Source organism: Phaethon aethereus (assembly GCF_964289735.1).
Source record: "Phaethon aethereus genome assembly, chromosome: 2".
Lineage (NCBI taxonomy): Eukaryota > Metazoa > Chordata > Aves > Phaethontiformes > Phaethontidae > Phaethon > Phaethon aethereus.
In genome coordinates, this window is record NC_138582.1 from 57112382 (window position 1) to 57135915 (window position 23534).

At 39.7% G+C, this 23534-nt stretch overlaps 1 protein-coding gene across 1 annotated transcript in view; it reads left to right on the plus strand.

The window, feature by feature from the left end:
* ARHGAP28 (Rho GTPase activating protein 28) overlaps window positions 1-23534 on the plus strand; it is a gene marked incomplete at both ends in the record, with an annotated part of 72502 nt that overhangs the window by 47100 nt on the left and 1868 nt on the right. Inside the window, 11 exons of the mRNA XM_081996893.1 lie at window positions 5400-5487; window positions 7396-7553; window positions 11190-11355; window positions 11470-11561; window positions 12928-13005; window positions 16190-16352; window positions 17804-17886; window positions 19361-19558; window positions 20243-20386; window positions 22540-22694; window positions 23347-23411. Coding sequence (XP_081853019.1) covers window positions 5400-5487; window positions 7396-7553; window positions 11190-11355; window positions 11470-11561; window positions 12928-13005; window positions 16190-16352; window positions 17804-17886; window positions 19361-19558; window positions 20243-20386; window positions 22540-22694; window positions 23347-23411 — 1390 coding nt within the window. The remainder of the gene's footprint in view (window positions 1-5399; window positions 5488-7395; window positions 7554-11189; window positions 11356-11469; window positions 11562-12927; window positions 13006-16189; window positions 16353-17803; window positions 17887-19360; window positions 19559-20242; window positions 20387-22539; window positions 22695-23346; window positions 23412-23534) is intronic.

Genomic DNA, 23534 nt, shown 5'->3' on the forward strand with positions numbered 1-23534 from the left:
CCAGTTGCCAGCCTTCCTCCTGCAATCTCCTATCAAGGCTAACATTTACTCCCTTATTTTTTGGAAATTGGTGAGTTACTCTTGGCAGCTATTCAAATTTTTGCTGGCTTCTGGGGACACTTGCTATTTACTCAGCAGTCTCAGTGGTGAAGTAAAGCTTTTCTAATGAAGCTACTGGGGTTCAAATATGCATAAGCAATTAAACACCTGCCAGCATGACTGCAACTGGCATGCTGGCAGTTACATTTCACTTATGTAGCAAATGAAAATCTATTAACTGTTCATTTGTTTCATGGCTTCAGAAATGAGCATTGCCTCTGGTGGTTTCATCCACGTTTCCCTGAGGATAGCTTTAAACACACTAATTCCTATCCCTACATGTTTTGATTTTGGTGACTGCAGTCAGCCTGTGTGAGTTTAGTCCAACACTCAAAGCAACACACATGACTCATGTCATTCATGATATCTTAAATGGGAGTCACCAATAAGCTCACAAGCTCACTTTTGAAATTAATATTAAAGTTCCTGCCATCACAAAACTCCAAGAAACTCTTTTTCATTATGAAATTTTTTTGTCCTTTGCTATTCGTCCTACCTTCTCCTCAAGGCTTGACATCCTGGATGAATTTAAAACAAAAAAATTGGGAAACAGAATTGTAGCTGCATAGTTATATTAAAATTACAAAGACATAATGGTTAGGGAATTAACTTTTTTCTCTCCAATTTACGTATCTGGGCTCTTTTTAACCTCTTGCACATATCCCACAAATATATCTAGAAGCATCCCATAGTTTCCTGTGGGCAGACTTTCTTGCATGAGAAATCATCAGGCATGTTTGCATGAACATAAAAAAGCTGATGGTACTTCTTGTTAGATTAGCATACTCCTCCCATTTCAAGTATCTGTAAACCTTAATGTGTTTAAAATTTTTTTAAATTATAGTAAAACTTAAGTTTCCTAATAAATTTCAATCAGCCAAATAAATGCTGTACCCATTCTCTCGGATGGGCATGCTATTGATCTGGGTTTGACCTGCTTATTTTTCACACCTCTCTCATTTGCTGAAGGAATCAGGAGCTTCAGAGCCAGTGCCCTTCAAATCATTGTTTTACCTCCTCTGAAATTCAGCTCGTTTACTAGTTCTGCATTGGGAAAGTCTGAAAAATAAGACTGAAAAAGTAATTAAGACTTCTGATTCTTCTACCCACAAAAATATGCAGTTCTGCAGGGTGCTTACCTAAGCGTTAAACACAGATACACAAATACAGCTGCAGAGCACACCATCACCTCCCTCCAACAGACTGCAAAAGAGATTGTGTTTCTGAAAGCCTATAGGTTCCCCAAACCCTTTGGGCATTCCCATTGACAATCGCTCCTATCTCTGCTGCTTATTACGGGATTTAGAAAGTCCATCCTAATTATCAGCTCCTGAAGGACAGAGGCAGTACAGGGGCGTGTTGTGCCCTGACCTGAGGGCTTCCCAAGCAGTCCTTTGTCAGGGGTGTCAGCTGAAGCAGTCCCTAGAGCTCTGCTGGCTTTTTGGCTATGGCACTACAGCTGCCGGTGAATCTTTGTGATGGATCAGGTTGGGAAAGTGATCCGCGTTAAAAACAACCCAGCCAAAAAAAGAAGAGCAACGGGGGACAGGGAGGGGCAAATCTTTTCGGCACAGCTGCTGAAGAGAGGCTGGTAAAAAGACTGCTTGAAACGGCATGCAGGAGTTTTGCTTTTTAGTTGGGAAGGGAAGAAATAAGCATGTTGCAAATACCAAACCAGCTCTAATTGCTTCACGTAACTCTATAATCCTCCCCATTAGGACGATGGATTTATACCTTCTTCCCAACAACCTAAGCATTACAGGAGCCTAGAGGGATGGATCACAGGATGAATTACTCTCTTCTGTGGCTAATGATGAGAGAAAAGGTGATTAGCTCACTAGGGTCACCTGAGATGAGATTTAGGAGACCACTGAAGAGGCATAGATAGTTGTCATCCAGAGGGGGAAAAAAAACTCAAAACAAACAGATTTGCCCTGGTTTCTTTGTTCTGAAAAAATCCTGCCTGCTAGACATTTTGCTATTACTGCCCAGTGTCCAGTCTCTCTGTGGGTCAACACAGAGCAAAGGGCGCTTTTCCCTCACCCTGCCTTGACGTCCATCCTCTCAGGCCAGGAGTATCCCCTCAACAGCCCAAGCGGACTGAAATGAAAGAAAACGAAACCACATTTCCTTTTTCAGTTGGGGTTTTTTGGTTGTGTTTTTGGGGTTTTTTTGGTGGTTTTTTTTTCCTCTGTTGGCCACCCTAGAAAGACACCATGATCCCTGGGGGCAAAATGCAGCACTCCTCTGAGAGTGACGCCTCGATGGAGCAGCCTGTCCCAGCTGAGGTACCTCCACTCTACTTCAGACAGGCCTATATGAAGCAGGCTCAACTGACAGCCACATTACAGAGATTTAAATTGTTTATTAATCACAGTGGCTGATTTTCCTTACTGCTGGTATCCTGCTGCTTCCATCAGAAGCTATTGGCTCTGCTCATACTCAAAGTCTAGAAAAATCAACATCAGAATACAAATGGCGAGGGGAAAGATTGATTTTATTATTGGAGTGAGGGAATGAAGCATCCTACTCATTAACAGGCCAACGCTGTACATTGTGATGAGCTAAAACTCCTTCAAGAGTTTTAGGAGCATTTTACTTGAGCAATATGTGAGACTATCATGTCCTAATTAAAGAAAAATCACTAACTCAGAGTTATTTGCATGAAAAGGCATTTGTGATGACAGTGCTCGGAAATATTAATATATCCAAAGCATGGGCAACTTGTATCCTGACCAGAGTTATAAGACTATCCTCCTTTGCCTTTATTTCCCTTAGCTTCAGGGCTGAAAATAGAATTTGGTTGCTTCAATGATTTGCTTTTAAACTTCTACAATGAGAGTAGCTACTAAAGAACTATCTACCTCATCACCATCTTTTCCTTGTTCGGGTTTCCTCTTCCCATTGGAAATTCCTGTGTATGTTGTGCCAGTAAACACTGGGCTCATTTTTAGTATCAGATAATGAGAACTGTCTAATGAATCACTTTCAGTCAGAAATCAGGATATCTGAAGTCTTGCCTTCACTGGAGCCCCACCCAAATGAATAAGGCTGTCCCAATTTATTTGAGGACACAATTAGACTCTTGGCCTTTCACATTCATTATGACATGAGCGTCCAAAGGTTTTTAATTTTCTTTTTTACTAAAGAAACAATCTGGATCTTTAAAATTCACGCATTATAAAGGTTTTACTCCCAGTCTTCCCGTACTTTATATCATATTATTCTCTGATTAAAAGAAAAGGTGGGGGGGAGAAGGGTTGTTGATCCTGTTTGGAAGAGGTTTTCACAAAAGAAACAGAGATTTAGCTTCCTTATACACTCTCCCTGTGGAGTCTTGGAAATGAGACCAAGAATATGACATTTTTAGCTACCCCTGATATTGTACCTGGTTCACGTTATTCAATTGCCACAAGCTAGAGCAACCTGCAGGCTCTTGCAAGCGCTGCTGGGTGCGAGGCAGAGTTGTGCTGTCCGCACCCTCCGTCAGCTCCACCATGCTCAGCCGAACCTGGCTGCTGCAGCTGCTTCGCTATTGATTCCACTCGTTTAAGGCTGGAAGGATTTTTTTTCTTAATAAACTTGATTCACTGTAAATCCACTCTGAATACTGTTCACGGGGTCAGGCATTCTGAGCAGTGGAAGTAGATGAATCAGTTGTTAATGTTTACCATTAATTTCTCTATCTGGATCTTAAGCAGCTGAATAACTACTTTTATGTTTAATTTTCCCAAATTGCTGAGGCAAGTTTAACCATCCCCTTCACTTCCATAGTCCCACCTGAAATTTATATTGCTTTTTTATGTCCTAAAGTCTTTTGTGTAAATGTTATGGGATTTTACCATAAAAGAATCCCACAGTTCTCCTTTTAAAAAAATCAATGGTCCTTACAGTCTTCTGGCAAAGGAAGTCCCTGTGACTCAAATCCTGTTTGTTGTCATCAAGTTTGCAGGCCATTGAATGGACTCTCTCAGGAGAGATTTTATTCATGTCACATTTGACTGTGTTACCCAAATAGCTCAGAGGATAAGATTGAATAAAACAACTGCAATGTTACTTCAGCTTTCCAATTGGAGGAGCTGCCTCCCTTTTAAATATCTGACATTTTTTAGCAGCCTGAATGCTGCTCCTGTGCGTTGGCTACAAATGGGGAAGACAAAATTTCGGCCCTGAGGCATTTCTACCTGTTGATAAACAGCCAATTTAGCAATTTAAAGAGCAATTTAAAGAGCTGTTATTGTGGGCTTATTGGGGTTCTCGGCTGCAGGTTCAGCCAGAAAGCTGGGGCTGCTCCATCAGGCTCAGGGGGCAGGGTGAGGTGAGGTGAGGAGAGGCGAGGCAAGGCAAGGCAAGGCAAGGCAAGGCAGCAGGTTTGGGAAAAGAAGGGCTCCCACTAGCATGCAAAGGACAGCAGAAGAAAATACAAGGCTGGTTTGGGGCATTTTAGTTATTTTCATTGAGTACCCTTTAGAGCATGTTTTAAATTCATGACTTTTTTTTTTTTTCTACCCAAGAACATGCAGATGAGCTGCTACTGTCCCATGTACATACAAACACTCAGATTTGTCTTTATGATGAGTCCCAAAACTGCTAATAACAAGTGAAAAAATCCTCTGCCAAGAAAAGGTGACAGTGCTTGAAAGACACCCCATGGACTTCAAAGCCCCTTCTCTGCTGTGGCACACATGCTTCCCTCATTTTCACACAGTGCAGATGATTTCTGGAGCGGAAAGAAATGAATTTGACTGTAGAAAAGGTCTTTTTTCCCTAAAACTGTTTTTGCAGTTCACTGATAAAGTGTTAGTATATAACCTATGGGAGGACATCCGTCCATTAATAATTTGCTGGTGCCCAAATCCCGAAAGTTGGTGAACAGCCCGATTTCTGACAGGTGCTTGGGAGCAGCAGATATTAAGCATGTGTCAGAGAATGCTCAAAAAGATTTGTAGCCAAAATGATTAAAAGCAGGATGGATTACGATTTGACAAGGACCTTTCACTTAGCACAATTATGTACAGCAATTTACTTAGCTAATTTCAGTCATTATATAGGACAGGACTCATTAGCTACAGTGAGCTGCAATATTACTGACCTCAACATGATCCAAATGCGTGCAGCCTGGGGAAGATTAATTCTCAGGCTTGGCTATGAAAAATGTTCTCTGGTGAATCACAACAGGTTGCTTAAACTTGGCAAAAGAGTGTAAGCTGAGAATGATACGCTGTTGCTTGAACTATAGCAGTTTCTGTCCATAGACGTTTACCTTCACTGCAGTCTGATCATTTTTCCTTGCCTATCAGCCCACATTTGAGACAGTTCCAGTGTCACCAGTTCCTTCTAATGGTATCCAGCTTCCTGGGCAGAAGCCAGTTTGGAAATCAGTTAGCTGTGAGTATGCCAACGTGTAACCAGTGTTCACTTCCTCCTAAGAAAATGATAGACAGAAGGATCCTTCTGTGGTTCAGAAGTTAGTCCCCTCTTTCATGTTGGGGCCATGCTACATAAATTTCCTTAAAATCGTTGTCAGCTTATTGTCATGCAGGAACCAAAGTTTCCCGTTCAAGGCCGGTGTTGTACAGACAGAGACTGCTGCCCTTGAGGCATCAGTGTCTAAAAAGTACTGATTGTTGCAAGGCTGGGAATGTAAAAATAACCTGTAAGCAATATGGTGGAGAATTTGTCCAAAATATGTCAGTAGTGTATTTTCTTGTTGCAAATCATGAAAAGAAAGATGCATATTGCCTTCACATTTCTTCCCCAGTACTGCAGAAACTGTAATATTAGAAATTTATCATTTTTCTGGTTCTGCCCTATTATCCTGGTCTACTAATGGTATTATTTTGGACATCCCTTAAACATTTTGCCCTGACAGTGACTGGCAGCGCTAATGAAAATGATAGCTCTGCTCTACTCAGTGTCTGGGTAACTGTCAGCAGCCTTCCACGGTAACATGCATCTTTTATTTTGAAAGCTCTTCCCATCACTGTTGTTCAGGGCTTAACTAAAGGGATAGTAATACCCAAGTTTCTAAACTAGTCCCTTAGATGTTTACCTCTGGATATAGTGCTGCATTTTCCTTGGTTGCAAAAGCTGCTCTTGCTGATACCTCTGCTCCGCAAGCAGTTGTACTAGAGCAGATGGGGAACCGAATGGCCAGGGGTACCATGGAGAGTCTGTGGTCCCAGGTCCACGGGTGGAAAGAGAGATGGAAAATGGCCATTAGGTACCATCTAAGGCCACAGTTCAGTAGTCAGAAGACACTTGATAACACACTTAGGTTTTTCATAACAGATTTGCAAAACAAAGGGTGTTGCAAAAAAACGTTTAAGTTCCTTTATCTGTAAATGCAATGATTCAAAAATTATGGGGTATGCATATGTTTATAAAACACGTAATGCTTTTTAATTCACTTTCTGATTTCTGTGGCTTTTGAATGCACTTGGGTCATGTTAGTAAACTCTTCTCTGCAGTCCTGGGAGCTGAAATTTTATTTCAATTCCAATGAAAATTATGTTTCTGTTCCAATTGCGTGAGTCTAGGAGCTGGACCTTAAGGGAAACCTAAAAATTGTCCTGAGTTGTGACAGCTCGGTCATGAAATTTAACACTGGAACTCATGCGTGTTATTACACTTTGGACTCCATGACAATAGGGTATTTTTGTACTTGATTGTACTGATTTCAGAAATTTTCCTCTGGCATCCACTAATTTCAGGAGGTGACTAAATTTTAGAGTAGAGCAATAAGTCAGATATTCCAGTAGATACAGTGTTTTTCGAACTGGAAGATTGTACATTGCGTCCTGTTTTGGTGCTACACACCTAAACTAGCAACTGTGATAAATATATGTATGTGAACATATAAAATATATGCATGTCTTACGATTGTAAATAAGTCAAGAGTGACCTGAGAAACTGTGTCAACAGCATTTTTCTGTCAGGAACTTTTATTTTTAATTGTTCATTAGACAAGTGCCACCACAGTTTGCTGGCCTGGGTAGACAAGGATGGAGTACAGAAACGTTAATTCCTGATAAACAGGAAGTTCCAGCTTGACTATCTTTCTCACGAAAAGCAACAAGTTAAATAATCTAAAATGAAAATAGGGATTTTATTTCTAAGGGGTTATTTCCTCCAGACAAAACAGGAACATGCTGTGGTTTACACTGAAATTCCTCTTTGAAGCACTTCCTTTATTAATTTCTCAAGATTTTTGTCATCTTGGTTCAATTTTTTAATGTCTCTGTACTAAATGCAAGCATGCATTCTGCATTCATATATAATTTCCCTTATTTTCAGCTAATAGCTGTCTAGACTGCGGACTAGATAAAGGCAGCCCATCCATAACAGAAGAGCTCTCCTATGAGGTCTCTTTCTCAGAATCCATTACTGTCCTGCCAAAAACCCAAGAATGGCCAAAAAACCAGAGGTTCAAAAAGGAAGACTCTGCTTTGCCTGTAAGTTTGTTCTTGACATATTTCCTCAATTGTTTTCTTTAACGCAGCTATTTCCTGCTTTATATCACCAGCACATTGGAGCCCGTTAAGATACATTAGCTGTCCTTTGCCATGTGTGCTTTATCGAGAGCGCCCGCTGTGCCTGCCTACCGCTTGTGACTGATTCCCAGGGAGGCACCAAAGCTAGGTCCAAGCCTGGTTTTCACTTGTACCCATCACAGATGAGTATGTGTACCTTAATCCACAAATATTGCATCATCCACACATTTTTCACATAGAAATAAAGACCAGTTACTGTCACTAAAACTAGCAATCATTTTCATTACTGGTCTGCTGTCCTGCTTTATTCAGTCCCAGATTTTCTGCCTTTGTTGACACATGGATTTAAAATTGCTTCACAGATGAAGGGGGGAAAGCAAGCCTTAGACCTGCAGCAACACTGATTGCCTCCAATCAGTATTCAGTGCAATTACACTACAGGACATACTACATGAATGGTTAAAGGAAATTTTATCATATCATGCCACCAGACATACACTGAGCAGCTGTGTCATTATCTGGAACTATTTCTTGAAGTCAAGGAAGTCGGTTTTCTATTTCCATCAGCCCTCACAACTTCCATTACTGAAAACTGGAGCATTAGTTTTGTGCTTCAGATAGATACCACCTTTTTAGGGAAGTGTACGAAATAGCTGTAAATTATTTGGAAGCATTTCCTGAATGTTATGATGTCCTGAGGTCCTGAACTAATCTGAAATTGTTGCTATCTACACAGACACTGAATTCTCTGAGAATTACCCATTTGTCCATCTCAGGCTCCACCAAGGAAGAAGAACCTGAGATGCAGAAGTAAGCTTCCCTGTTGAAAGGAGGGATAAGACACCAAATAGATTACAAGTGGTGTGAAATCCCTGTGCTTTAGTGTGTCTGTTTTTTCTGTGGTGGGGTTAAGGATATCTCTGCATTCATCATGCTTCTGGCAAACCGAAGGTTCTTCCTTGCTCCTTGTAATAGCAAACCTTCACTACAACACACACACACAAATCGTCCTCTGCAACCACCCTGACACTTTCCAGTTGACAGAGCAGGAAAACTGGTGACAGAGAGGGAAGAGAAGATGCCACATTGAATATGATGGAACTGTAGATATGTAACTGCTCAGTATTAGAAAAGGCCAGTATTGTGCCGGAGATAAAACTATTCTGCATGCAGGACATCATTTTGTGTGTTTGGAAGAGTACACGAGAAATATGCCAGGTCACCATAGACAGAGACTTTCTGAATAAAGTCAACAATCATAGCTGTTGACATTGGCATTTCTCTTACTTCATATGCTGCCACTCATGATGTTAGGTTTTTCCCATAATGGCTCAGACGGCAATGGGCCCTGGCAAAAAAATCACCTCTTGCTCTGTTACACAGAGCAACTAGTCACCTACACTCTGAAGCATTGTCCCCCCTTCCTCAAGGTGGACCAACAGGGCCAGACTGAAGTCCACACAACATCATACTTTCTCCAGGGCAGGTCTGACACACTAATATAAGCAACTTCATGGATGTCATATACGGAGCTGCACAGAGATAATATGTCATAAAATAGCACGTCCCTGGCAGCTCCCAGAAAAGCCAACTCAACATCACTGTCTGGATAGGGATACATGCAATTTCTCCAATGTGGGACCATGATCAATGTGACCTAGTTGAAGACACTAGAGAACAATGTCAGTAAGCATTTCAGGCCCATCTGAGTACACTGTATAGTTCCACATAGAAATAACATGTCATAATATCAGACGTGATCCTTAGCCAAACCGCTAGTAATCTAATTCCAGGACAGCACAGCCTCCTTCAGTGCTGCATATTGTGACTACACTGTTTGTAAGAAAAATCATTGGAAAATTGTGACACAAGAGAGAAGAAAGAGGCCCAGCCCCAAACCTTGTGTTAACACTGCATCACATCATAGTGACCCTAGGAGTCAACCAGCTACCATGGAAAATCATTGTAGCTACCCTTTGTAATTGGCTTTGGAGTGTTTGTCATTTTTTCTTGGCAAACATACTTGCAAATAGGCTTTGTTATTCCCTATGTTTTTTCTCTTTCCCCTCAGAAAATATATACATGCTGTGTGAATTTTTTTCTTAATTTCAAGATGATTTATTGTGCTTTGACTGCTTCTGGACTTTTTTCATCACTGACAAAAAAATGCATATTCTTTAGTATTTTATGTGTCTTCAGAAGACTATCTTTCATGTACATTTTGTTACACTATTAAGTCTCAGCATAAGAGTAACAGTGGAATTGCTGTACTCTGCAGAGGGAAGATTCTGGCCTAAAGTGCCCCAGACAGCATGTAAATTAGTTATTCCATCTCCTGCAGTCTTTCTCCCCGAATTATGATTAACCCCTACTAAAAGACCATGTGCAATGTTATTTAGGACAGAAGTCCTAACCTACATGATCTGGATGTCCTCTGTGCTCTCTTACTTTTGAAATCTGGTGTAAGTTTAATTCTTTGTTTGCTTTTTTCTCAATCTGTTTGACTGGTTTCATCTAAAGATGGGTTAAACCTATTGAGTCCAAAATTGTTTATATAAGGGAGGACTGGGTTGAAATCTCCAGAAGCAAAACATTATTAAAGCCTGGGTTTCCACTCAGTTCCCTAAAGAGAGGAGAGGATTTGTAATGTTATTTATTTATACTTCTGACTAACAATTACTTGTTCAAATTACAACTAAATTAAAAAAACATACAATACCGAAGATCCACAGTTCTTTGAAAAGCACGGTTTTTACTATAACTTTGTTATTATAACTAAAAATTATGTAAAAAACTGATGGGTATTTGCTCTTTCTGACATTTGTACAAATGCTTATGGCATAATGCAACATTCCTGGCTCTGGTCCATGACACTGCAGTTTCTGAAATATGTGGACATCTTCACATGCCCCCAAATTATTAAGTAATATTTAGTTCAAGCCTATTTGAACAAATTATTTCTTAACCGCTGGGAGTCCTGTTTCTAAGCCTAAATGCTTCTTGAGTAATAAAAAGCACCAGTAAATTGGCAGGTTGGCATCAGGATTAAGTGATTTTGCTTCTGGGCTTTTCCTCAGATCTTTAGTTTGAACTCTACTATAACTCTACTCATAAACTAATAGCAATATGCAAAGCAGAAACAGATTCATCCCCTCCTCCCCCTGGTTGATATACAACCATATCCATGGTGAAATGTGTCAGCTACTTCAACAGCATTCAAAGACTTTCTGGGGGAGGCAGACACAGAGCAAAGAGTCGCATCCTGCTGCAACTGGGCAAAAGTTTAAGAAGTATCATGTAGTTCATTTGTTCCAGCTGGAGTACGGGCAGGGCACTGAGGTTAAGACTTCTGCTCCAGCACTGCTTACCAGTCAAACAGCAAGGGAACATGATGAGCAAGAAGCTCAACTTTATGTTTCAGATGGATGCAAGTTATGTCAACATACCAGGCCAATACACAGGGTTGTAGTTCAGCCCTTTGGTGTAATCCATCTACTCTAATATGGCTTCCTGTCACATATGGGCATCTCTTTCAAAATAAAAATTCACCTTGTGTAATTTTTGTGCAAATAAAGACGTAACCTGTCTCTACCATAGAAATTCATTGTTCGGAAAAGCCGGTTTGGACTGACAGAGGTTGGAGACCTCTCTCCTGAAGACATGAAGAAGATTCGCTACCTCTCCCTGATTGAGCTGACGGCCTTCTACGACGCCCTGGGGGTGGAGTTGAAGAGGAACCGTGCAGAGAGGGTGCGCGGACGAGGTACTGTGCTATGTCATCCCCATGGTGGCCACCTGGGCACCACTCAGCATAGCTAAGAAGATGTTTACAGGGCTGTGTTTTCTCTCTTTCACATTTGCTGTTATTATTTTTAAGAAAATGGTCTGTTTGGAGTCTCTCTCACAATACTGCTGGAGAATGATCAAAAGAAGGTTCCTGGAATAAAAGTTCCCCTCATCTTCCAAAAAGTGAGTATATCCCAGCCTGCTTGGCTACTAAGATTCACATTCCCATTATTTGCACTGATTTGCACTCAAACACCAACATTTGCACTCGAAGCAGACGTCAGGAAAAACAAGATGTAGGCTTTACAGGCTTGAGGGTGCCTACAGGTTCTCTGTATGTTGTGGTTTGAAAACCTTGTGACAAGGAGGCAAAAGTTGCTCCTTTTGTGTGTTTTATGTGCGGTGGGGACCTCTTTCCATTTTTGTAATTGTATGGTACTGTACAGGAAACTTGGGGAAACAAATGTCTGGCTTTCTGTTTCCCTTTCTCATTAAATTAGAGCCATGCAAAATTGTGTGTGTATGCCGAAGCGGCAGAGATGAGTTGTCTCAGGAGTTTTAATTTCACGTGAATTCAAACCGTAGGTATTATCTAGCTATTATTTCCAGAATGGAAAAGGTATCTTTTCATTGAGATTTGTGTGACAAGACAATGTCATTTATATAAGTCATTTGACAGTACAATGACATCCAGCAGGTGTCTTGGGGACAGGTACACAGACAGAAGCACGCATGCAATTATACAGGTTTTCATGGACTCGAAACTACAACAAATTTCCCTGTAAATACTGACAAAAGGGGAAGTGGTGTGGAGTGTCAGGGGAAAGACTGACACGACTTGAATATTTACATGACTTTGTAATCAGCTCTGCAGCTCTCCTGTCAAGATATCATGGGAAATTAGAAGGATCCAACAACTAGGGCAGGAAGCAGAACTGGTGGTGAAAATCCAGAGCTGTATGAATAAATTCTAGGAAATGATTTTATTTTTTTTCCTTGTTCAAAATTATGTTAAATCAAAACATATTTATTTTTTTATAAAGAATTAGAGTGGAAAGCCTATTCCTCTATTCAAAGAAATTTCAAAATAAAATACCCTGGGATCATTTTCTAATCTGAGTTCTCAGTTCCCAGAAACATATGTTATCTATAGACCTTTCCATTGTGCTCCTCGGGGAAAGACTTAAGACATTTCTCAGAGGTTAATTTTCCCTCAAAACACCATTGTGTTTTACCCAATGTATCTGCCCTTTTATTAATATGTTTATGTGTTAATTGTTCTATAGCAGTGCCAAGTCTCAAATCAAGGACAGAGGGGCCCATTGCATTATCAGTGTTCCGTACTCTGCATACTCTGTACTTTAGCGTCAAGAATATGGACAACAAATTAGGAAGGTTTACTTACATGAGCTGGCTTGTTTTCATTAGCAAATTACATAAACATGTATCTTTTTCAAATTAGTTTCGAGGATACCTACATTGAAAAAAAGTTAACAGTACTTTTAAGTGCTTCTTAGTATTTTTCTGGGTTTTGTTGGGTTTTTTTCAGTTGCTGCTCAAGCTTGAGGAAACAGGTTTAGAAACCGAAGGAATTCTACGAGTGCCTGGATCTGCCTCCAGAGTCAAGGTACACCCTCGTGCCCATTTTCTGTCTCCTGGACCACAGACCCTATATAAAATAAGACAGCACACACAAATGCACACTGCACATAAATACTGATGGGTGTAGATCAGTGTTTTTACTCCTACCAGTGAAAGGTCAGACTGGTTCCTGGGAACCAATAAATCACAGAACATGTGGTCTATAGCTTTGCATTTGTTAATGTTCTATATAAAGCACAGACTTGATGTTCAATGCAGTTTTTCTCCACTAAACGTTGAGGGATCCTTTCAGTTTATCTCTGTCATCCAAAATTGCCGTGATCTTATCTCTGTTTTAATTTATTTCAGAAATCCAGAGTTGCTAAACTGAGCAAACTTCAGATAAAGATCTTATGCTATGTCATTTTAACCTTTGTGTCATTTTATTTCTCATTTATCTTCTGTGATCTTACAATTTCATGTTCCAAGTGAGAGAAATTTGGCCTGTGTTCAGTGTTTGGCAGCCTCAAGTACTGCATTTTCACAGGCTATTTGCGGACTACAAACACAGGATAGTTGGTGCCCAATAATCTGACATCGTGGTGCAGTAATGCTTGGGATTGTTTCTTCAGATTAACTTGATTCCAGGAGCTGGAAGCCTTTGGCAGAGGCAAATTAGTAAAACAAGTTTTTTTCTGGGCTTAGTAGTGTCTACCTCTTTCCCAGATCTTTGTTTTTTTCTAGGCCTTTTTTGGTCTGGTTTAAGCAACTTCTTATAGTGCATCCCGCTCCCATTTTGTCATCCTCAAGAAAGCTAGACTTGCGTTCAGAGGCAGGAAGTCCCAGCATTGTGGCAGCCACGCAAATGTAGAGGTTGCTAAACGTTGATGGCCTGGGGATCATCAGAAACGACTGTACAAGAAATAGCAGCAGTACCTGAAATGCACCCAAGATAGGCAGTAGCATCCCAGCTGCCTTTGACTCTGTGGATTGATAAAAGCACTCAGCACCTTGCAAAGTGCCACATCTTGCAGAAGTGAGCTCCTAATTCAGCCTGTACTTTTCAGCTTCTTCATTTTTTCATACAAATACTTAAAGTATTATTTCACAAAATCTCAATTTTTTCTGATCTCTCTGGGGAGATTACACAGCAGGACTGTGCTCTACCTAAGTAAATTACTTTTCATGTTCTTTGCATATACTGTATTGTGTCTTGTTCGCTCCTTATTCACAACATATATCCAGGGAGCTGCTATGAGGTATGACTTTAAGTGTAACTCTCCTATACTGGGTGGTAAGTTAAACAGCCCGTATGAAAGTTTTAAATTATTTGAGTTTTGGCTTCATTTAACTCTATGCAACAAGCCAAACAGCAAGAGAGAGATTTTTTGAAAGCAGGTCCAGATTTCATACTTCAAAGCCTTCATATATTATTATGACATTAGGATTTGAGGGCATTCCAATTTTATTTTGGTCTTGTTTGGAGAAAGAAAAGGCATATGGAAATGATTAAAGGTTACTCTTCTGTAAAACAAAGAATAGAAGAAAGAAATACAAGTTTTCCTCTGTCTGTAATCTGGTTTGTAACAAAAGCTCCAGTGAACCAAAAACGCATGATAGTCTCCTGTAGGATCAGTCACATTTAAAAAGAAAAAAATTGCAAAAATGTTTTTTAAAAGTACTTTGGTACTGTAGTGGGGGGATGACTGTATAAATATATATACATATATGCTTTCCTGTGTAAAATATATGTTTTGAAAATCTTGCTTTCTATTTCTACGGCTTTTTCCCAGTTCTCGGCCGAAAAATGTGGAATAGTTTTTCTCTCCCCTTGTGATTTTGATGAGGTGAGGATTTCTGTTCCACATTTCCCAGTCACTTACCAGGAAAGAATTTAATCCAGGTGTTTGTATGGATTATGTGCAAAGGATATGAATACAGAGGAAGCCGAGAGAGCCCAGATTATAACCAGTAAAATGTGCTAGTAAAAATGAGATTGTAACATTATATACCAAATCCTGAATGACTTTCTATTTCCTTTTGTGCCAACCATTTCACTTCATTATGTGTGACCTTATTCGATATGTAATTTCCTTCCATTCATGTGAGGCACGGTAAACAGAATTCCGTTTTTAAAGCTTTTCTGTCTGAATGGACTATACTTTTTTGCGTAATATTAACGTACATTTGACAAAAACATGATCTGAAACCTGAGTATTAGCTATGGATGTATTTTGTCATAAATGGTCTCACAAAAAGCAGCAACAAACTTCCTACGGATAAGGCAGTGTTGGTCTAGTAATAATTGTGAAAGCTGCATTAATTTATGGAAAACCTTATATTACAATAGCCTCATTCAATCTTACTAATCCAAGATATTTTTGAGGCGCTTGCATTTTCCAGTGATCTGGGTTTGAAGCCAAATTCTGTTCCTACTAGGAACCTTGCTGAATCTGTCCCGTTCACACACATGTGTGAAACATTGATTTGTTACCCTCCAGAAGGAAACAGACCTCTGTTATAGAGCAAGATGCTGATGCTGGAGAACAAGAGGATTGAATGGGTACCCAAAATGGTATAATCAATTGCACCTTAGATATCTCTTGTGGTTTTTGAGGGGCTTTTTTGGCATGTATTAAGTGGAGGTTTTCTGACAGTAATGGTTTGAAACCTTTATTTTTCTATGAAGTGATCTAATCTAGTTATAGCTATCCTAACAGAAAACATCCTTCTAAAGAAAGCCAGGCAGACCTGTTAAAACCATTTGCTCAAGGCCCATGGACTCGGATGCCAACAGATTGTCTAGCAAGTTCACTGGCAGTGTGGAAGAAATGTCAGTCCTTTGTGATTTAAGGGACAAAACTTCTGGAGAGTGTTTTAAACAAAAAGAGTAGCTGTACTAAAAATCCTGTTTAAGTGAATTTTCTGTTTCTAGTTCTAAGCCATTGCACAAAATTGTCTTGCTTTAAAATGGTTCAAATGGGTCAGTGACAGAAATCTAGCTGTGGCAAACCGAATTTAGCCTGGGTTGCAAAAGATCCCCAGGAATCTGATCTGTTAATCCACTCTGAACTCTGCGTGGCTGTACCTGGACTGCTACTGGTTTAGGGCTACTTTAATTTAACTATGGTGTAAACCTGCCTGTTGTTTGTAACGGGATTTCTGAAGCGATCTCAAACTGCCAGGTCAGAAGCAATGACTAAAGGTGGGATGTTCCTTTTATCTTTCAGAATCTCCATCAAGAACTAGAGGCAAAATTTTATGAAGACAGTTTTGACTGGGACCAAGTACGAAATAATGATGCAGCAGGACTGCTGAAAATGTTCATAAGAGAACTCCCAAGCCCGCTTTTCACAGTAGAATATCTGCCTGCTTTCATCACGCTAGTGGAAAGTAGGTGGAAAAGGAGTTAATATGAACTGATCTAGATAAAACGTAATAGTGTTGAAGTAAAGAGAAAAAAACGGCCTGGTGTACGGCCTGAACATCTAATTTTTCTGCAAGCTTTCCTTTTCAAATGGAAAAAAGCCTCTTCATTTAGCTAATAGTGTGACACAACTGTTTAATGCGAGATTTGAAACCTGTAAGCAAACAATGGCCAAGAAATCACTTTCATATATAGACTCTGATTCACATAAATTACAGATTTCTCAAATGCAAATTTCCACAACGCAAACTCAAGTCACTGCCCTTTAGCTGACATTCTACTGGATCTGTTTTATTTCTCTGCTGAGGTCAGAATATTCATACAGATATTTGTGATCACAGAAAGCTTCAGGCAGTCAGGTTTTGTTTTCATTGTACATATACCACCTCATTCTCAGTACATCGTGTTCGTTTCTCTTCCAGGAAGAACTCAGTAGTACCTTGCAGTACTTATTACTTCATTGTAAATTCACTTCATCTAGGACAGAGTGAAACTGTCGGGATGGTGAATTTATTAGGCAAATCGGTACAGAAAACTTAGAACCTTTATACAAGGTTGCAGCCAAGTTTTCAGTGCCTCCATGAGGTAGTTTAAAGGCCACAAGGAGGTGACCCCTTCCTGTAACCTTCACGTGCCTGAGTGTGCTCCTTGTGAGACCCAGGCTGCCAGCAGTTACAATTGCTTAGCACTTCAGAGGAGAAGACTGAACAGGAGGTGTCTGTGCAGAATAAAGTGACTTTATTCCCTCCAAGTTACACCATCCACAACACACACTCTTTTTTGCTCCAAACCTCTCTCATCCATCCTGAGTGGAAGCAAATGACAGAGTTATTCTTCCCACCTTCTCCACCCCAGCTCTTCTAGGAAGCATTGCACAGTATCGATACACACCAATTGCTGGAAACTTGATGGTATTTTGTAACTGACAAGGGGCTCTACATTTTTCTAGAGTGCTAGACTTGGGACAAATAGTTCTTAAGTTGTAAGCAATCAATCTCCACTCCGATGGCACAAGCGTTCAGCAAATTACTCAGTAACAACAGTCTGAAACCTTTCTGAAAACAAATATCCATTTCAGTTTGAAAGAGGGAAAATACTTGATCCATATACAAGACATTCTGACCAAGATGTCAAAAAGAAACTGGCTAATACTGAAAAATACTGGCTTCTTGCTATTTAGACAGAATTTTATAGATTCTTGTCTCCCCCTGAGACAAAGACCCAAGATGATGAGGAAAAATCCACTCATTACAATTGTTTTTACATTTGGGAAAAGATTATGGTTAATAAATATCTAAACATGCTAGTCTCAGCTGGCAAGTGGTTGCTATGTTTCTAGAACTGCGGACCAACGTGGGTTTTAGAACAAACCAGTTGTAACTGGAATTTTAAAAATATTAATTATTTATATTCTTAGAAATCTCCAAGATCAAGTTACAGCTACAAGCTTTGCATCTGTTGATCATGCTGCTACCTGAAGCCAACAGAGACACAGCCAAGGTAAGTTCTTCATTTACTATCACCTGCCATTTACAGTGCTTTTGAATTTTAAATGAGACCTGCTTTTTCTAACATCAGTGATCAGATGCTGCACCATGAAAGTATTCATCTGTGTTTTCTATCATTTCTTTGAAAAGATGTTCCAATTCCCTGGCTGTCATTTCTCTTACAAGCAATTAAGAAATAGTTGCTGGAGGTATCCAGCTGCCGGTGTCAGTAAATGGCTCCCAGGCATCATCTATTCTGGAGCATTCATTTCAAAGAGACATGTTCTAGGCACAGTTTGGAAAAACAAGGTTTGGGTTTTGGGTTTCTGTGTAACTGGAATTCTCTGGGACAAATTTAAACAAGAAGCTGCCACCCAGGAGCTCACCTAGTGTACTCCAGGACAATGCAGGTCTCCCACTGGTGAGTTTAGATATAGCTTTATGAGTCCAGGTGCTGCCTTTACCTGTATTTATTTATAAAATAACAAGGGACAAGAATAAAACCCCACTTTAAAGTGTTTGGAGGTCTACTAGTGAAGAATGGGGTTATTTCTTCTACCAAAGTCCGTATCAATATAAAGCAGCATATGTAAAACACATGCTAGGTGAGTAGTAAATTATTACTAGGCTTTTATATGAAAATAGAAGTGATGACAAAACTGAATTCACGTCTACTTGCTATCTATAATGTGATTTTAGAAATTTCTCCAACACAGTTTCTGTTTTGCAATTCCTGGGTTTGTAAAAATGTTTTAATTGCAATGTCAGGGTACAAAGATAGTGCTTTTAATGGTACAGTGTTGCAAAAGGACTCATTGGCAGACCCCAACTCTAACCACAGCTGCAATCCATCCTATTCAGTCACTCAAGCAAAATTCTGAATAAACTGCCCAAAAGGGAAATTAGTTTCCTTTGACTTTGCCATGCATGTGCAGAAGTGACGTCAACGAACAACCACTGAGTGCTTCTTGCTTTCATTATCCCAGAATAAAAGTTTGGGGGTTGCTGGCAGAAATTCCTCAGATTATATCACATATGGGACTGGTGCACAGTTGAAGAGAGAGGCTGATCACCCTGGTGATTGCGATATAAAAAGCCTTGGCCAGATACATCAAAATGGACACCATGAAATCTATGAAGAAATTAGCTATTCCATTGCAACATCTTTGTATCTTTCTTTTATGACAGGATTCAGAGCCTCAGTGCAGACACTGTACTTGACTTATGGATTTGGGGTTATGCTCTAAGTGGTAAATAATTTATTAATGCGTATTTTGATAACATCAGCTATTCCTCTGTGATTTTTACACAGGTGGTTGTGCAGCAAATATCAGAGTAACCTAAATTAGAAGGCAAAAAACCCTAAATTTCACCTCCAAGTGCAAATACAGCAGCTTTCGAGCCAGACATATTGTGCATTTGTAAATGCTGCATTTAAGAAGTAATCTATTTTGTGAGACTCAGCATAACAAGTGTTGTTTTTCCAGGCCTTTCTTCAGTTCCTGAAGAAGGTGGTTGCTAATGAAGGGAAAAATAAAATGAATTTGTGGAATGTTTCTATGATTGTTGCACCAAACCTCTTCATCTACAAAGGGAAACGTGCAAACCAACAAGAAATGCAAGCAGCAGCCACCACAGCGCACATTGTGCGGCTTTTAATTCGGTACCAGGACATTCTGTGGACAGTGAGTAATGCTGGTTTCCTCTTTATGGCTCCAGTGCAGAGAAGAGTTTTGCTACATGCAGCAGCTCTGTAGAAATCAGAGTAAACTCGAAGAAGCAGTTAGCTATTCTTTGGAAACCGGCTGGAGTCTTCTAGATCTAGAATGTGACTGGGTGAGAGATACCTCTGGCTGGAGATCTACCTCACCTAAGAAATCCGTTTTAACACGAATTGCCCTCTGGAGGTACCTATCCCATACCATTGATTATATGGGAGAATACATAGCAGAATGATTTAATCTAGATGCCTAGGTGAGATATCTAGGCTTAAATGAGATTAAATGGTTGTTTAAAGTTTAGCCCATAGTCCTTGCTGGACTTCCAAAGGCCAGCATGAAGACAATGACAGTGTCAGCTCGTTTTCTCGTAACAGAGGGAGGGTATGATGGGGATTGCAAAGACAACCTCCTAACAAATTTCCTACAACTGCAAACATAACTAAAAAGTTTCATATGGTATGAGAGATGATCTACAATTTCACCAAAGGAGTTACTGTGGGTTGTTAGAGGGAGCTACTAATTGCATGTATCTTCTGGGAATAAATAGGGCTTCTGCTTCCTAAAATCTGCTGCTTTCTAAAGACCCAACACTGATTTTATGGAGGAAAAAATTACTGTGTATTCTCAGCTCTGGTTTCCTCCCTTTAGGTCCCATCCTTCCTGATTTCCCAAGTGAGAAAAATGAATGAGGCAGCAATGAACAACAGCAAGAGGCAGCTGATGTTTGACAAAGGAGTGAGAAAACTTCTGAGGAGAAAGACCATGGAACGGGAGAGACCTGAAAGACCAGAGGTATGATAAAAAAATACAATTTTCAAGGGCAGCTTTAACCAGCTTCCTTTCTTTCTTATCTCATAACAGCTGCTGGGGGCAGGGAGGAAAGTTTGCCATAAAAAATAAGCTGATTTGGGAGCTATCTTGAAAGATGTGCTTCCCAGTCCAGCATCCTGATAAGAAAAAGCTGACTGAAAAAAGTTAAGAGAGGTAGAGCAGCCCAAGCTTTGAGCTGTTACAAACACATGCCGGTTTTGTGCCTGTTTTATGAGAAAATGGTCATAGGTAGACTGTCCAGGACAGCAATGATCTGTAGATATTCAACAAAAGCATGGATGTGTAGTTGAGTAGTAAGATGGTCCATACTAGGATTAATTGCACTTACACATGCCCCGGCCCAGGCCACTCAATATTCTCCATGCAAGCTTTAGTTTTACAGCTTTGCACTAACTTCCCAGGCAGAGAGAAAATCTAGTTTGCCTAACATAGACACCAAAACTGGGTCTACATTTTAAGTGCCTAATGAAGTAGTTTGTGTTGTTATTCCCCATATAGTCAGAGGAGAGAAGTGGATACATTTGAGGATTTCCAGAGCTCCAGGTACAGTTCAGACTTGGGAAAGTCTGATACTAAAATCTTCCTTTGGAGGTCTTAGAGGCACCAACTTTTCTCCACTGCCTGGATATGGAGTTTAGGAACTTACTTGAGGTATGCTACTTCAATAGACACCTGAAATTAACTTACAAATTAAGTGTAACATATAATTTGGGCAGCAAAGCATGTTGTGTACACATGCAAAACACATACAGTCCCTACAGCAGTTTATATGTAGTATTTCCATGTAGTAACTACCTTTAATAACCTGGAGAGAAAGTCTGAAGAGTCTTCCATGGAGGTTTAAAAGAATGGAGAACGGGGAATTGAAAGGAACTGGTCAAGGAATCTATAGTTATTGAAAAATAGTCTTGAAGAACAAAAGAAAAGACAAATTAGGAAGGGGTGATATTAAGAGATTATAAGACATAGATAATAAGCCACCTAATACAGACAACAGAGAAAATGCACAAGGGAACGTCTGGGGAAAAAATAGAGAAATTATATGTATGAATTGTGAATCCATGCTAATTCAGCTTTTTGGAGAATTCATTTGCCATGAATGAATATATTGATGGAAATATATTGTCGGTCGGACACGCATTTGCGCTGCAGATGGAGACATAGATGTTTGTTTAACATGGCGGTGCAGACTACTGTGTTGCACAACTGTATTCACCCTGAATGAATACAGTGAGAGCTTCTGAAGAGAGTCAATTACTGCAGTCATTGCACCTTTGGGAAGACAAGTTCATTGATCGTAGTAATTGGCTTTGCATCTAATAAAAACGAGACTAGCCATGGCAGGTAGCTGAAATATGAAGGGTAAATTGGAGGCAAACTCTGTTTGGATAACTGACTTGAATTTTGAGAGCACTTAACACAATCCCTGGGTCTCAGATGTTCCAAATTACACAGGGACAGAGACTGGAGAGACTATTGTACTCTGCTCAGCGTGGTATTAACTGGATTAGAACTGGAATGCAAACCTTGCTAATTGATTTATCCACCATTAATCATGGAAGAGTGCATAAACTTCATAGATGATCATTTGAACCCTACACAAGGTCAAATTTCAAATTAACAGAAACCATATGGTACTTTGATATTTTACTGTACATTAGCTTCGATCTAGTCGAAGATATAGGAAGCAGAAACAGAGAACTGGACCTTCATGCCTCAGAATTTCACCTTTAAAAGAGAGACCAGATTCTCCTAGTCATTTTTATGTATTTTTAAATAAGCAGTTGGTTCACTGACCAATGTTAACAGAAATAACTTTTAAAATCTCAAATAAAAACTTGACCCAATATTACTGCAAGCAGTTAAAATCCAAGGGCCAGTACTTTATTCTGCATGCATTTATGTGATGCTTACCAAGCAGTTTGTGTTTTATGTCATTTTATTATACTGTATCTATAAATTTGTGTTTGTATGACTGAAAATTTTTTTTAAAAATAATCCTGAATCCAGGACAGTGATTTTTGCAAGCAACCTCAAAAGAGTTGCAGAACTGCTTCTGAATGGAGCTACGGCAATATTTGCCTTAGACTTACTCTACTGAATATTGATTTTAGGGAGCTGTCACTTTTCCCCCATACCTGCAGTCTGACATACCCGAGGGGGTGATAAGAGTTTACGCTCCACTACATTCAAAAGTCTCTATGGCAATTCAACTCAACAGCCAAACAAAAGCCAAAGACATCCTGGCTCGATTCCACTGTGAAAACAGGTGGGTAAACGAGAACATTTTGTTTTTCCTGAACAATAATATCAGTACCATTAATGAATAGATTATCCCCTTTTCAAAGACTCATTGTGTTACAAGAACTCTTTTTCTAATCTAAAATTGTTAATTTATGGCTACGTTGGTCAAAGAAATTTTAACCACTGATTTTATTCTTAATATTTTACTTAATAATTGGCTCCTATACAGAATCAATCTGCCCTCTGTTATGCCACTACTAAAAACATATGTTTTATAGACTTGCTGCATAGAGAACCCAGAGGGATTGTCTTACATCTGCCCATAAAATATTAATGTTTTTATTTCTGTAAGGTAATAATTATTAACAGTTATGGGAAATAGTAAATTGTACCTGAAAGTCTTTTCTGCAAAGCCTTCCCATGCTACCACATAATTCTGTTCTTTAAATATATAATAAAAAATAAATAATACAATAGAAGGCTTTGTTCACTGCGACACAGTAATCTACCTCTGTAGCAGATCCAGTGTTCTGCAGTGCTCCATTTGGTGGATGCCCTTGCTTTTGATAAGTAAGTTCACAGGGGCACAAATACCAATTTTTAGCTTAATACAGGTGGTGGTTGATAAGGCAGTGGTTATAACAGAAAGACAAACTGAAGGTTTTTTTCTATCCTAGCTACGGTTCATCACAGAACATGAGAGGCCAGATCCAAAGTTTACATGAAATTGGAGGAAATATCGGTAGGTCTCATTTTTGAAAATTCAATTCTGAATGTCCTTAGACTCCTAAAACACCTCAGGACAGTGCTGCTTTCACACAGCTGGGTCTCTCCTACCTTCCAGTCCATCTGCAGGAAAGGAGTC